The sequence below is a fragment of the Oncorhynchus clarkii genome, chromosome 23 (assembly GCF_045791955.1).
Source record: "Oncorhynchus clarkii lewisi isolate Uvic-CL-2024 chromosome 23, UVic_Ocla_1.0, whole genome shotgun sequence".
Taxonomy (NCBI): domain Eukaryota; kingdom Metazoa; phylum Chordata; class Actinopteri; order Salmoniformes; family Salmonidae; genus Oncorhynchus; species Oncorhynchus clarkii.
Window position 1 is genome coordinate 38,695,001 of NC_092169.1, and position 11,278 is coordinate 38,706,278.

The 11,278-nt window shown below is 43.8% G+C and overlaps 1 protein-coding gene across 2 annotated transcripts in view; it reads left to right on the top strand.

Moving 5' to 3' along the window:
* LOC139381488 (tectonin beta-propeller repeat-containing protein 1-like) overlaps positions 1–11,278 on the top strand; it is a 30,309-nt gene that overhangs the window by 16,947 nt on the left and 2,084 nt on the right. For both annotated transcript variants that reach the window (XM_071125078.1, XM_071125077.1), the window contains exons 15-23: positions 3,880–4,007; positions 8,936–9,135; positions 9,282–9,361; positions 9,516–9,572; positions 9,933–10,107; positions 10,213–10,348; positions 10,640–10,732; positions 10,856–10,962; positions 11,105–11,224. In XM_071125078.1, coding sequence (XP_070981179.1) covers positions 3,880–4,007; positions 8,936–9,135; positions 9,282–9,361; positions 9,516–9,572; positions 9,933–10,107; positions 10,213–10,348; positions 10,640–10,732; positions 10,856–10,962; positions 11,105–11,224 — 1,096 coding nt within the window. The remainder of the gene's footprint in view (positions 1–3,879; positions 4,008–8,935; positions 9,136–9,281; positions 9,362–9,515; positions 9,573–9,932; positions 10,108–10,212; positions 10,349–10,639; positions 10,733–10,855; positions 10,963–11,104; positions 11,225–11,278) is intronic.

An 11,278-nucleotide genomic window follows, 5' to 3' on the forward strand; every position in this document is an offset into this window, starting at 1 on the left:
TATCTTTGATTGTCTGAATAGCCTTGACTGTCTGAATATCTTTGACTGTCTGAATAGTCATGACTGTCTGAATATATTTGACTGTCTGAATATCTTTGACTGTCTGAATAGCCTTGACTGTCTGAATAGCCTTGACTGTATGAATAGCCTTGAGTGTCTGAATAGTCATGACTGTCTGAATATCTTTGACTGTCTGAATAGCCTTGACTGTCTGAATAGCCTTGACTGTCTGAATAGCCTTGAGTGTCTGAATATATTTGACTGTCTGAATAGCCTTGACTGTCTGAATATCTTTGACTGTCTGAATAGTCATGACTGTCTGAATATATTTGACTGTCTGAATAGCCTTGACTGTCTGAATAGCCTTGACTGTATGAATAGCCTTGAGTGTCTGAATAGCCTTGACTGTCTGAATAGTCTTGAGTGTCTGAATAGCCTTGACTGTCTGAATAGCCTTGACTGTCTGAATAGCCTTGACTGTCTGAATAGCCTTGAGTGTCTGAATAGCCTTGACTGTCTGTATAGCTTTGAGTGTCTGAATAGCTTTGACTGTCTGAATATCCTTGAGTGTATGAATAGCCTTGACTGTCTGAATAGCCTTGACTGTCTGAATAGCCTTGACTGTCTGAATAGCCTTGACTGTATGAATAGCCTTGAGTGTCTGAATAGTTTTGACTGTCTGAATAGCCTTGACTGTCTGAATAGCCTTGACTGTCTGAATAGCCTTGACTGTATGAATAGCCTTGACTGTCTGAATAGCGTTGACTATCTGAATAGCGTTGATTGTCTGAATAGTCTTGACTGTCTGAATAGCCTTGACTGTCTGAATAGCCTTGACTGTCTGAATAGCATTGACTGTCTGTATGGCCTTGACTGTCTGAATAGCCTTGACTGTCTGAATAGCGTTGACTATCTGAATAGCGTTGATTGTCTGAATAGTCTTGACTGTCTGAATAGCCTTGACTGTCTGAATAGCCTTGACTGTCTGAATAGCCTTGAGTGTCTGAATATCTTTGATTGTCTGAATAGCCTTGACTGTCTGAATATCTTTGACTGTCTGAATAGTCATGACTGTCTGAATATATTTGACTGTCTGAATATCTTTGACTGTCTGAATAGCCTTGACTGTCTGAATAGCCTTGACTGTATGAATAGCCTTGAGTGTCTGAATAGTCATGACTGTCTGAATATCTTTGACTGTCTGAATAGCCTTGACTGTCTGAATAGCCTTGAGTGTCTGAATATCTTTGACTGTCTGAATAGTCATGACTGTCTGAATATATTTGACTGTCTGAATAGCCTTGACTGTCTGAATAGCCTTGACTGTATGAATAGCCTTGAGTGTCTGAATAGCCTTGACTTTCTGAATAGTCATGAGTGTCTGAATAGCCTTGACTGTCTGAATAGCCTTGACTGTCTGAATAGCCTTGACTGTCTGAATAGCCTTGAGTGTCTGAATAGCCTTGACTGTCTGTATAGCTTTGAGTGTCTGAATAGCCCTGACTGTCTGAATATCCTTGAGTGTATGAATAGCCTTGACTGTCTGAATAGCCTTGACTGTCTGAATAGCCTTGACTGTCTGAATAGCCTTGACTGTATGAATAGCCTTGAGTGTCTAAATAGTTTTGACTGTCTGAATAGCCTTGACTGTCTGAATAGCATTGACTGTCTGTATAGCCTTGACTGTCTGAATAGCCTTGACTGTCTGAATAGCGTTGACTGTCTGAATAGCGTTGACTGTCTGAATAGTCTTGACTGTCTGAATAGCCTTGACTGTCTGAATAGTCTTGACTGTCTGAATAGCCTTGACTGTCTGAATAGCCTTGAATGTCTGAATAGCCTTGACTGTCTGAATAGCCTTGACTGTCTGAGTAGCCTTGAGTGTCTGAATAGCTTTAACTGTCTGAATTATCTTGACTCCGGTAAGGCGAGGGCGGGCGGTCTGTGCGTATTTGTAAACAACAGCTGGTGCACGAAATCTAAGGAGGTCTCTAGATTTTGCTCGCCTGAAGTAGAGTATTTTGATAAATTGCAGGCCACACTACTTGCCTAGAGAGTTTTCAGCTATACTTTTCGTGGCTGTTAATTTACCACCACAGACAGATGCTGGCACTAAGACTAAGAAATAAGCAAACAGGAAACCACTCACCCAGAGGCGGTGCTCCTAGTGGCCGGAGACTTTAATGCAGGGAAACTTAAATCAGTTCTACCACATTTCTATCAACATGTTAAATGTGCAACCAGAGGGAAAACAATTCTAGATCACCTGTACTCCACACACAAAGCTCTCCCTCGCCCTCCATTTGGTAAATCCGACCACAACTCTATCCTCCTGATTCCTGCTTACAAGCAAAAATTAAAGCAGGAAGCCCCAGTGACTCGGTCTATAAAAAAGTGGTCAGATGAAGCAGATGCTAAACTACAGGACTGTTTTGCTATCACAGACTGGAACATGTTCCGGGATTCTTCCGATGAGATTGAGGAATACACCACATCAGTCACTGGCTTTATCAATAAGTGCATTGAGGACGTCGTCCCCACAGTGACTGTACGTACATACCCCAACCAGAAGCCATGGATTACAGGCAATATTCTCACTGAGCTAAAGGGTAGAGCTGCTGCTTTCAAGTTGCGGGACTCTTACCCAGAAGCTTAGAAGAAATCCTGCTATGCCCTGCGACAAACCATCATACAGGAAAAGCGTCAATACAGGGCTAAGATTGAATCATACTACACCGGCTCCGACGCTCATCTTATGTGGCAGGGCTTGCAAACTATTACAGACTACAAAGGGAAGCATAGCCGCGAGCTGCCCATTGACACGAGCCTACCAGACGAGCTAAATCACTTCTATGCTCGCTTCGAGGCTAGCAACACTGAGGCATGCATGAGAGCATCAGCTGTTCCGAACGACGGTGTGATCACATTCTCCATAGCTGACGTGAGTAAGACCTTTAAACAGGTCAACATACACAAGGCTGCCGGGCCAGATGGATTACCAGGACGTGTGCTCCGGGCATGTGCTGACCAACTGGCAGGTGTCTTCACTGACATTTTCAACATGTCCCTGATTGAGTCTGTAATACCAACATGTTTCAAGCAGACCACCATAGTCCCTGTGCCCAAGAACACGAAGGCAACCTGCCTAAATGACTATAGACCCGTAGCACTCACGTCCATAGCCATGAAGTGCTTTGAAAGGCTGGTAATGGCTCACATCAACACCATTGTCTCAGAAATCCTAGACCCACTCCAATTTGCATACCGCCCAAACAGATCCACAAATGGCTACCCAGACTATTTGCATTGTGTGCCCCCCCAACCCCTCTTTTACGCTGCTGCTACTCTCTGTTTATCATATATGCATAGTCACTTTAACTATACATTCATGTACATACTACCTCAATTGGGCTGACCAACCAGTGCTCCAGCACATTGGCTAACCGGGCTATCTGCATTGTGTCCCGCCACCCACCACCCACAAACCACTCTTTTAAGCTACTGCTACTCTCTGTTCATCATATATGCATAATCACTTTAACCATATCTACATGTACATACTACCTCAATCAGCCTGACTAACCGGTGTCTGTATGTAGCCTCTACTTTTATAGCCTCGCTACTGTATATAGCCTGTCTTTTTACTGTTGTTTTATTTCTTTACTTACCTATTGTTCACCTAATACCTGTTTTGCACTATTGGTTAGAGCCTGTAAGTAAGCAGTTCACTGTAATACACCTGTTGTATTCGACGCACGTGACAAATAAACTTTGATTTGATTTGACTGTCTGAATAGCCTTGACTGTCTGAATAGCCTTTCAGTTAAAATGTTATACTTTTCCTTACTTTGTCTTCAACCCCACGTTGTGTGTCTGCAGGTTCTGGCATCAGGTGGGGGGCCACCTGCGTCTGGTGGAGTCTAACAGTCTGGGGGTGGTGTGGGGGGTTGGCTACGACCACACTGTCTGGGTCTACACTGGCGGCTATGGAGGGGGATTCTTGCAGGGTAAACACACTAAATATACACTAAACATAAACCTACTGGACTGGACTTAAAGCATATGTAACAGTATAGCTTCTGTCCCTCTTCTCGCCCCTACCTGGGCTCGAACCAGGGACCCTCTACACACATCAATAACAGCCACCCTCGAAGCATCGTGCCACAAAAGCCACGGCCCTTGCAGAGCAAGGGGAACAACTACTTCAAAGTCTCAGAGCGAGTGATGTCACCGATTGAAACGCTATTAGCACGCACCACCAACTAGCCATTTCACATCAGTTACACTCACCCCCCTTTTGACCTCCTCCTTTTCCGCAGCAACCAGTGATCCGGGTCAACAGCATCAATGTGAAAGTATAGCTTCCGTCCCTCTCCTCGCCCCGAACCAGGGACCCTCTGAACACATCAACCACAGTCACTCACGAAGCATCGTTACCCATCGCGCCACAAAAGCCGCGGCCCTTGCAGAGCAAGGGAAACCACTACTTCAAGGTCTTTGAGCGAGTGACGTCACCGATTGAAATGCTATTAGCGCGCACCACCGCTAACTAGCTAGCCATTTCACATTGGTTACACATACGCTAAACATAAACCTACTGGCCTTGACTTAAAGCATACGCTAAACATAAACCTACAGGACTGGACTTAAAGCATACGCTAAACATAAACCTACTGGACTGGACTTAAAACATACGCTAAACATCAACCTACTGGACTGGACTTAAAGCATACGCTAAATATAAACCTACTGGACTGGACTTAACCTCTCTGGTACAAGTGGGACGGTAGCGTCCCACCTCGACAACAGCCAGTGAAATTGCAGTGCGCCAAATTCAAAACAACAGAAATCCCATAATTAAAATTTCTCGAACATACAAGTATTATACACCATTTTAAAAATAAACATCTTGTAAATCCAACCACAGTGTCCGATTTCAAAAAGTCTTTACTGCTAAAGCACACCATGCGATTATGGTAGGTCAGCGCCTAGTCACAGAAAACCATACAGACATTTTCCAGCCAAGGAGAGGGCTCACAAAAGTCAGAAATAGCGATTAAATTAATCACTAACCTTTGATGATCTTCATCAGATGGCACTCCCAGGACTCCATGTTAGACAATAAATGTGTGTTTTGTTCGATAAAGTTCTTCTTTATGTCCAAAAACCTCATTTGAAATTGGCGCGTTATGTTCATAAATGCATTGTCTCAAACAAACATTCTGTGAAAGTGCAGAGAGCCACATCAAATTACAGAAATATTCATCATAAACATTGATCTAAGATACAAGTGTTTAACATACGATTAAAGATAAACTTCTCCTTAATGCAACCGCTGTGTCAGATTTCAAAAAGGCTTTACGGCAAAAGCACACCATGCGACTATGTTAGGTCAGCGCCTAGCCACAGAAAACCATACAGCCATTTTCCAGCCAAGGAGAGGTGTCACAAAAGTCAGAAATAGCATTAAAATGAATCACTTACCTTTGATGATCTTCATCTGATGGCACTTCCAGGTCTCCATGTTAGACAACAAATGTTTGTTTTGTTCGATAAAGTTTGTTTTTATGTCCAAATACCTCCTTTTTGTTCACGCGTTTAGTCCAGTAATCCAAATGCACAAGGCGCAGGCACTAAGTCCAGACGAAAAGTCAAAAACATTCCATTACAGTTTGTAGAAACATGTCAAACGACGTATAGAATCAATCTTTAGGATGTTTTTATCATAAATCTTCAATAATATTCCAACTGGACAATTCCTTTGTCTTTAGAAATGAAAGGGAACGGAGCTCGCGCTCACGGCTGCGCGTGTGACTAAACTAAAGGCTTTCAGCCAGACCACTGGTTCAAACAGCACTTATTCACTCCTCTTTCCTAGTACAAGCCTGAAACAACATTCTAAAGACTGTTGACATCTAGCGGAAGCCTTAGGAAGTGCAATCTGACACCATAGACACAGTATATTGGATAGGCAATCACTTGAAAAACTACAAACCTCTGATTTCCCACTTCCTGGTTGGATTTGTCTCAGGTTTTCGCCTGCCATATGAGTTCTGTTGTACTCACAGACATCATTCAAACAGTTTTAGAAACTTCAGAGTGTTTTCTATCCAAATCCACTAATAATATGCATATCCTAGCCTCTGGGCCTGAGTAGCAGGCAGTTTACTCTGGGCACGCTTTTCATCCGGACGTGAAAATACTGCCCCCTACACCAGTGAGGTTAAAGCATACGCTAAACATAAACCTACTGGACTGGACTGAAAGCATACGCTAAACATAAACCTGCTGGACTGGATTTAAAGCGCATGCTAAACATAAACCAAGTACTGTATAGCCACTAATAGGGAAACCAAACCGGGCATGTTGCAATATTTTTTTCTCAAACTGCTCACGTTGCCGAACACTAAAATAGAACTTGGTTCTATTTGAGAAGCTTGATGCGCTGCAAGTCCTGCCTCTCCCATCTACTCATTGGTTTTCACGAGCATACAACCCCCCTATGGGTGATTGACAAGCGAACAAGGAGAGATTAATCAAAGAAACTAACCTAACTGCCCCCTAGGTTTCGCTTTTTATCTGTGGATTAATTGTTGGAGTAGAGAAACACACCATTTTCTATGACTCCGGGTCAAAATTCTACAAAAATCCAGCTAAAAACAGAACCATATGCATTTCAGGTAAAATAACAACCCAATGTTTATCTCCCAGCACAAATTAGCTAGCAACAGCAAGCTAGCTAAATTTCCATGAATGTTTCATACAATAGCTTTCAAGGGTTTTTCTTTATTTTTACAGTTTTCTACATTGTAGAATAATAGTGAAGACATCAAATGATGAAATAATACATATGGAATCATGTAGTGACCAAAAAAGTCTTAAACGAATCAAAATATATTTTAAATAGCCATATATTTGCTTTGATGACAGCTTTGCACACTCTTGACATTATCTCAACCAGCTTCATGAGGAATGATTTATCCAACATTCTTGAAGGAGTTGAGCACTTGTTGGTTGCATTTCCTTCACTCTTTGGTCCAACTCATCCCAAACTCTTTCAATTGTGTTGAGGTTGGGTGATTGTGGAGGCCAGGTCATCTGATGCAGCACTCCATCACTCTCCTTCTTGATCAAATAGCCCTTACACAGCCTAGAGGTGTACAGTATGTTGGGTCATTGTCCAGTTGAAAAACAAATGATAGTCACACTAAGCGCAAACCCGATGGGATGGTGTATCACTGCAGAATGCTGTGGTAGACATGCTGGTTAAGTGTGCCCTGAATTCTAAATAAATCACTGAGTGTCACCACAAAGCACCCCCATGCCATTACACCTCCTCCTCCATGCTTCACGGTGGGAACCACACATGTAGAGATCATCCATTCACCTATTCTGCGTCTCACAAAGACACAGTGGTTGGAACCAAACTCCAGACCAAAGGACAGATTTCCATCGGTCTAATGTTATTGCTTGTGCTTCTTGACCCAAGCCAGTATCTTCTTCTTACTGGTGTCCTTTAGTAGGGGTTTCTTTGCAGCAATTCAACCATGAAGGCCTGATTCACGCAGTCTCCTCTGAACAGTTAATGTTGAGATGTGTCTGTTACTTGAACTTGGTGAAGCATTTATTTGGGCTGCAATTTCTGAGGCTGGTAACTCTAAAGAACTTATCCTCTGCAGCAGTGCTAACTCTGGGTCTTCCTTTCCTGAGGTGGTCCTCATGAGAGCCAGTTTCATCATATCGCTTGATGGTTTTTGTGACTGCACATGAAGAAACTTTCTTGAAATGTTGTTGAAATGTTCCATGTTGACTGACCTTCATGTCTTAAAGTAATGATGGACTGTCATTTCTCTTTGCTTATTTGAGTTGTTCTTGCCATAATATGGACTTGGTCTTTTACCAAATAGGGCTATCTTCTGTATACCAACCCCTACCTTGTCACAACATAACTGATTGGCTCAAACACATTAAGAAGGAAAGAAATTCCACAAATTAACTTTTAACAAGGCACAGCTGTTAATTTAAATGTATTCCAGGTGACTACCTCATGAATCTGGTTGAGAGAATGCCAAGAGTGTGCCAAGCTGTCATCAAGGCAAAGGGTGGCTACTTTGAAGAATCTCAAATATAAAATATATTTTGATTTGTTTGACTTTTTTGGTCACTACATGATTCCATATTTATTATTTCATAGTTTTGATGTCTTCACTATTATTCTAAAATGTAGAAAATAGAAAAATTAAAGAAAAATCTGAGTAGGTGTGTCCAAACTTTTGACTGGTACTGTAAGTGTTTCGACCTGTCCCCAAATTAATATAGTTGGTTCAGAGTTGGTTTTGGTATTTTAACCTGTGTGTCATGATCGCGTCTAGTGTGGATAGACAAAATCAACAGGCTCATGTCCGGGGACAGTTTGGTTAGGGTGTAAGGGTATGTTTCAACAGGCCTGGGGACAGTTTGGTCAGGGTGTAATGGTATGTTTCAACAGGCGTACACCCGGGGCCAGTTTGGTCAGGGTGTAAGGGTATGTTTCAACAGGCGTACACTCGGGACCAGTTTGGTTAGGGTGTAAGGATATGTTTCAACAGGCGTACGCCAGGGGCCAGTTAGGTTAGGGTGTAAGGGTATGTTTCAACAGGTGCATGCCCGGGGCCAGTTTGGTCAGGGTGTAAGGGTATGTTTCAACAGGCGCATGCCCGGGGCCAGTTTGGTCAGGGTGTAAGGGTATGTTTCAACAGGCGCATGCCCGGGGCCAGTTTGGTCAGGGTGTAAGGGTATGTTTCAACAGGCGCATGCCCGGGGCCAGTTTGGTCAGGGTGTAAGGGTATGTTTCAACAGGCGCATGCCCGGGGCCAGTTTGGTCAGGGTGTAAGGGTATGTTTCATGGCTGTTTTGTCTCAGCTCATGACTATAACCCCTCTATTGTTTTTGTTAGGTCTGGCCAGCAGCACAGATAACATCTACACCCAGACAGATGTGAAGTGTGTCTACATTTATGAGAACCAGAGGTGGAACCCAGTCACAGGATATACCAACAGAGGCCTCCCAACAGACCGTTACATGTGGAGTGATGCAACAGGACTGCAGGAGTGTACCAAGGCCAACACCAAGCCTCCATCCCCTCATTGGACATGGGTGGGTACCAGTAACCGGACAAAACATTTCAATTTCACCCCAGGACAATATAACTTTTGAACCTGAACTAAATATGCACAGAGTGCCATTAGATGACTAAAATAGTCCTACAAAGTTTGTTCCGCTAACTGCTCTGTCTCTATCAGGTGGCAGACTGGGCCATTGACTACGGTATCTCTGGAGGGACAGACAGAGAGGGTTGGCAATATGCAGCTGATTTCCCAACGTGAGTGTATCTAACCTTCCCCAATACATATTCATTGGTCTATCTATCACATATCAAGCTGAATATTTTCCCTGCATGAAAGTAGCCATGATATGTGTTTGTTTCTGTCACTATCATGTATTTTATCTCCCTCAATCTGTATGTACTCTTCCAGGTCGTATCATGGCCACAAGACCTTGAAGGACTTTGTCCGTCGTAGGCGATGGGCCAGGTACTGTATGTTACCACACAACAATCGCCCTTTTTCCTCATCACTATTTGTTTAGTAAGCACACTATGGTCTGTCCTCAGTCTGCCCACTGTGTTTAAACAAGCCTGGGTTTGAGCTCTGGGGGAAAAATTGCCCGTAAGCTCAGATCTAGGATCAGCTTTACTCTACCTAAATCCTAACCTTAACCATTGGGGGAAGGAAACACAACAACTGATGTTAGATCAGTGTCTGGGGCAGAGTTCTTCAATCCTGGTCTTGGGGACCCACAGCCCAGTATTTACACACCTATTCAACTGTTGGTACACTGGTCTAGGTGTGACTTAACTCCTATTTGAACAACCCTTGTATTTCCTCTGACAGGAAGTGTAAACTGACCACCACAGGGCCGTGGCAGGAAGTCCCACCTATCCCATTGAGTGACGTGACCATCATCCCGTGTGGAGCTCAGAGCATTGTTGAGCCGATCCCTCTGTGGGCCATCAGTAACAAGGGAGACGTGCTCTGTAGACTGGGAGTCACCCTACTGACGCCTGCTGTGAGTCACACACACACACACAATATGTAAACATACAACACACAAGTCCACCATGAATACACAGACATTGTGGTTGATAACAGAAGTGGTTGCGTGTGTTTCTAGGGGACGTCATGGCTCCATGTGGGCACAGACCAGCCCTTTAAGTCTATCTCCATTGGTGGGGCCAACCAGGTGTGGGCCATTGCCAGGGATGGCTCTGCCTTCTACAGGGGCTCCGTGACCGCACAGAGCCCTTCAGGTCAGTCAGAGAATCACGCAGAACCCACCGTCTCTGACAGAACCCAGGGATTCTCCTTTCAGTCCTGTGTGTCTTACTGCTAATCAATAGTTCAGTCAAATCACTCAAATGTATTTCTGAAGTTGTTTTTAAATCAGCAGTTGTCACAAAGTGCTTTACAGTAATAGCTCAATGTTTGTTTTCGGGAGGAGCTTACCTCTCTCTGAGTTCTGGTTCCTATCACAGAGATGGACCTAATGATGAGAGAAGACTCTAATCACTGGCTGTTTAATGTACTATTGCCCCCTGTAGGAGACTGCTGGTACCACATCCCCTCTCCAGTCAGGCAGAAGCTCCAACAGGTGTCTGTAGGGAGGACGTCAGTCTACACAGTGGATCAACATGGTACTACAGACGAGAACGTCATGACTGACAATGACATGGACCTTTGTTATTGTCAGACGTCTATTAGTTGAACCATCTCTTCTTTATTTTTTTCATGATTTTAATTTGGTGCTCTCCATCCAGGTAACCTGTGGTTCAGACAGGGCCTGACTCCTAGCTGCCCCCAGGGATCGTCATGGGAACACATCTCCAACAATGTACGCAAGGTCTCCGTAGGACCTCTGGACCAGGTGAGCAGAACCTACAATCTAAAAACTGGGTGGTTGTTGTTGGCAGTAATGAATGATAATGACTTCCTCTTTTTTCAAAATTCTAACTTCTTGACATTGCACTGTGTTGAGTAACTCAACCCTTCTCATTGTTGTTGTGTAGGTGTGGATCATAGCTGACAAGGTGCAAGGCAGCCACAGTCTGAGCTGTGGGACAGTCTGTCACCGTCTGGGGGTTCAGCTAATGGAGCCAAAGGGACAGTCGTGGGACTATGGCATCGGGGTGAGACTCTTAACCTTACCTCTAACCCTGACTCACCAACCTGCTTCTGAGACA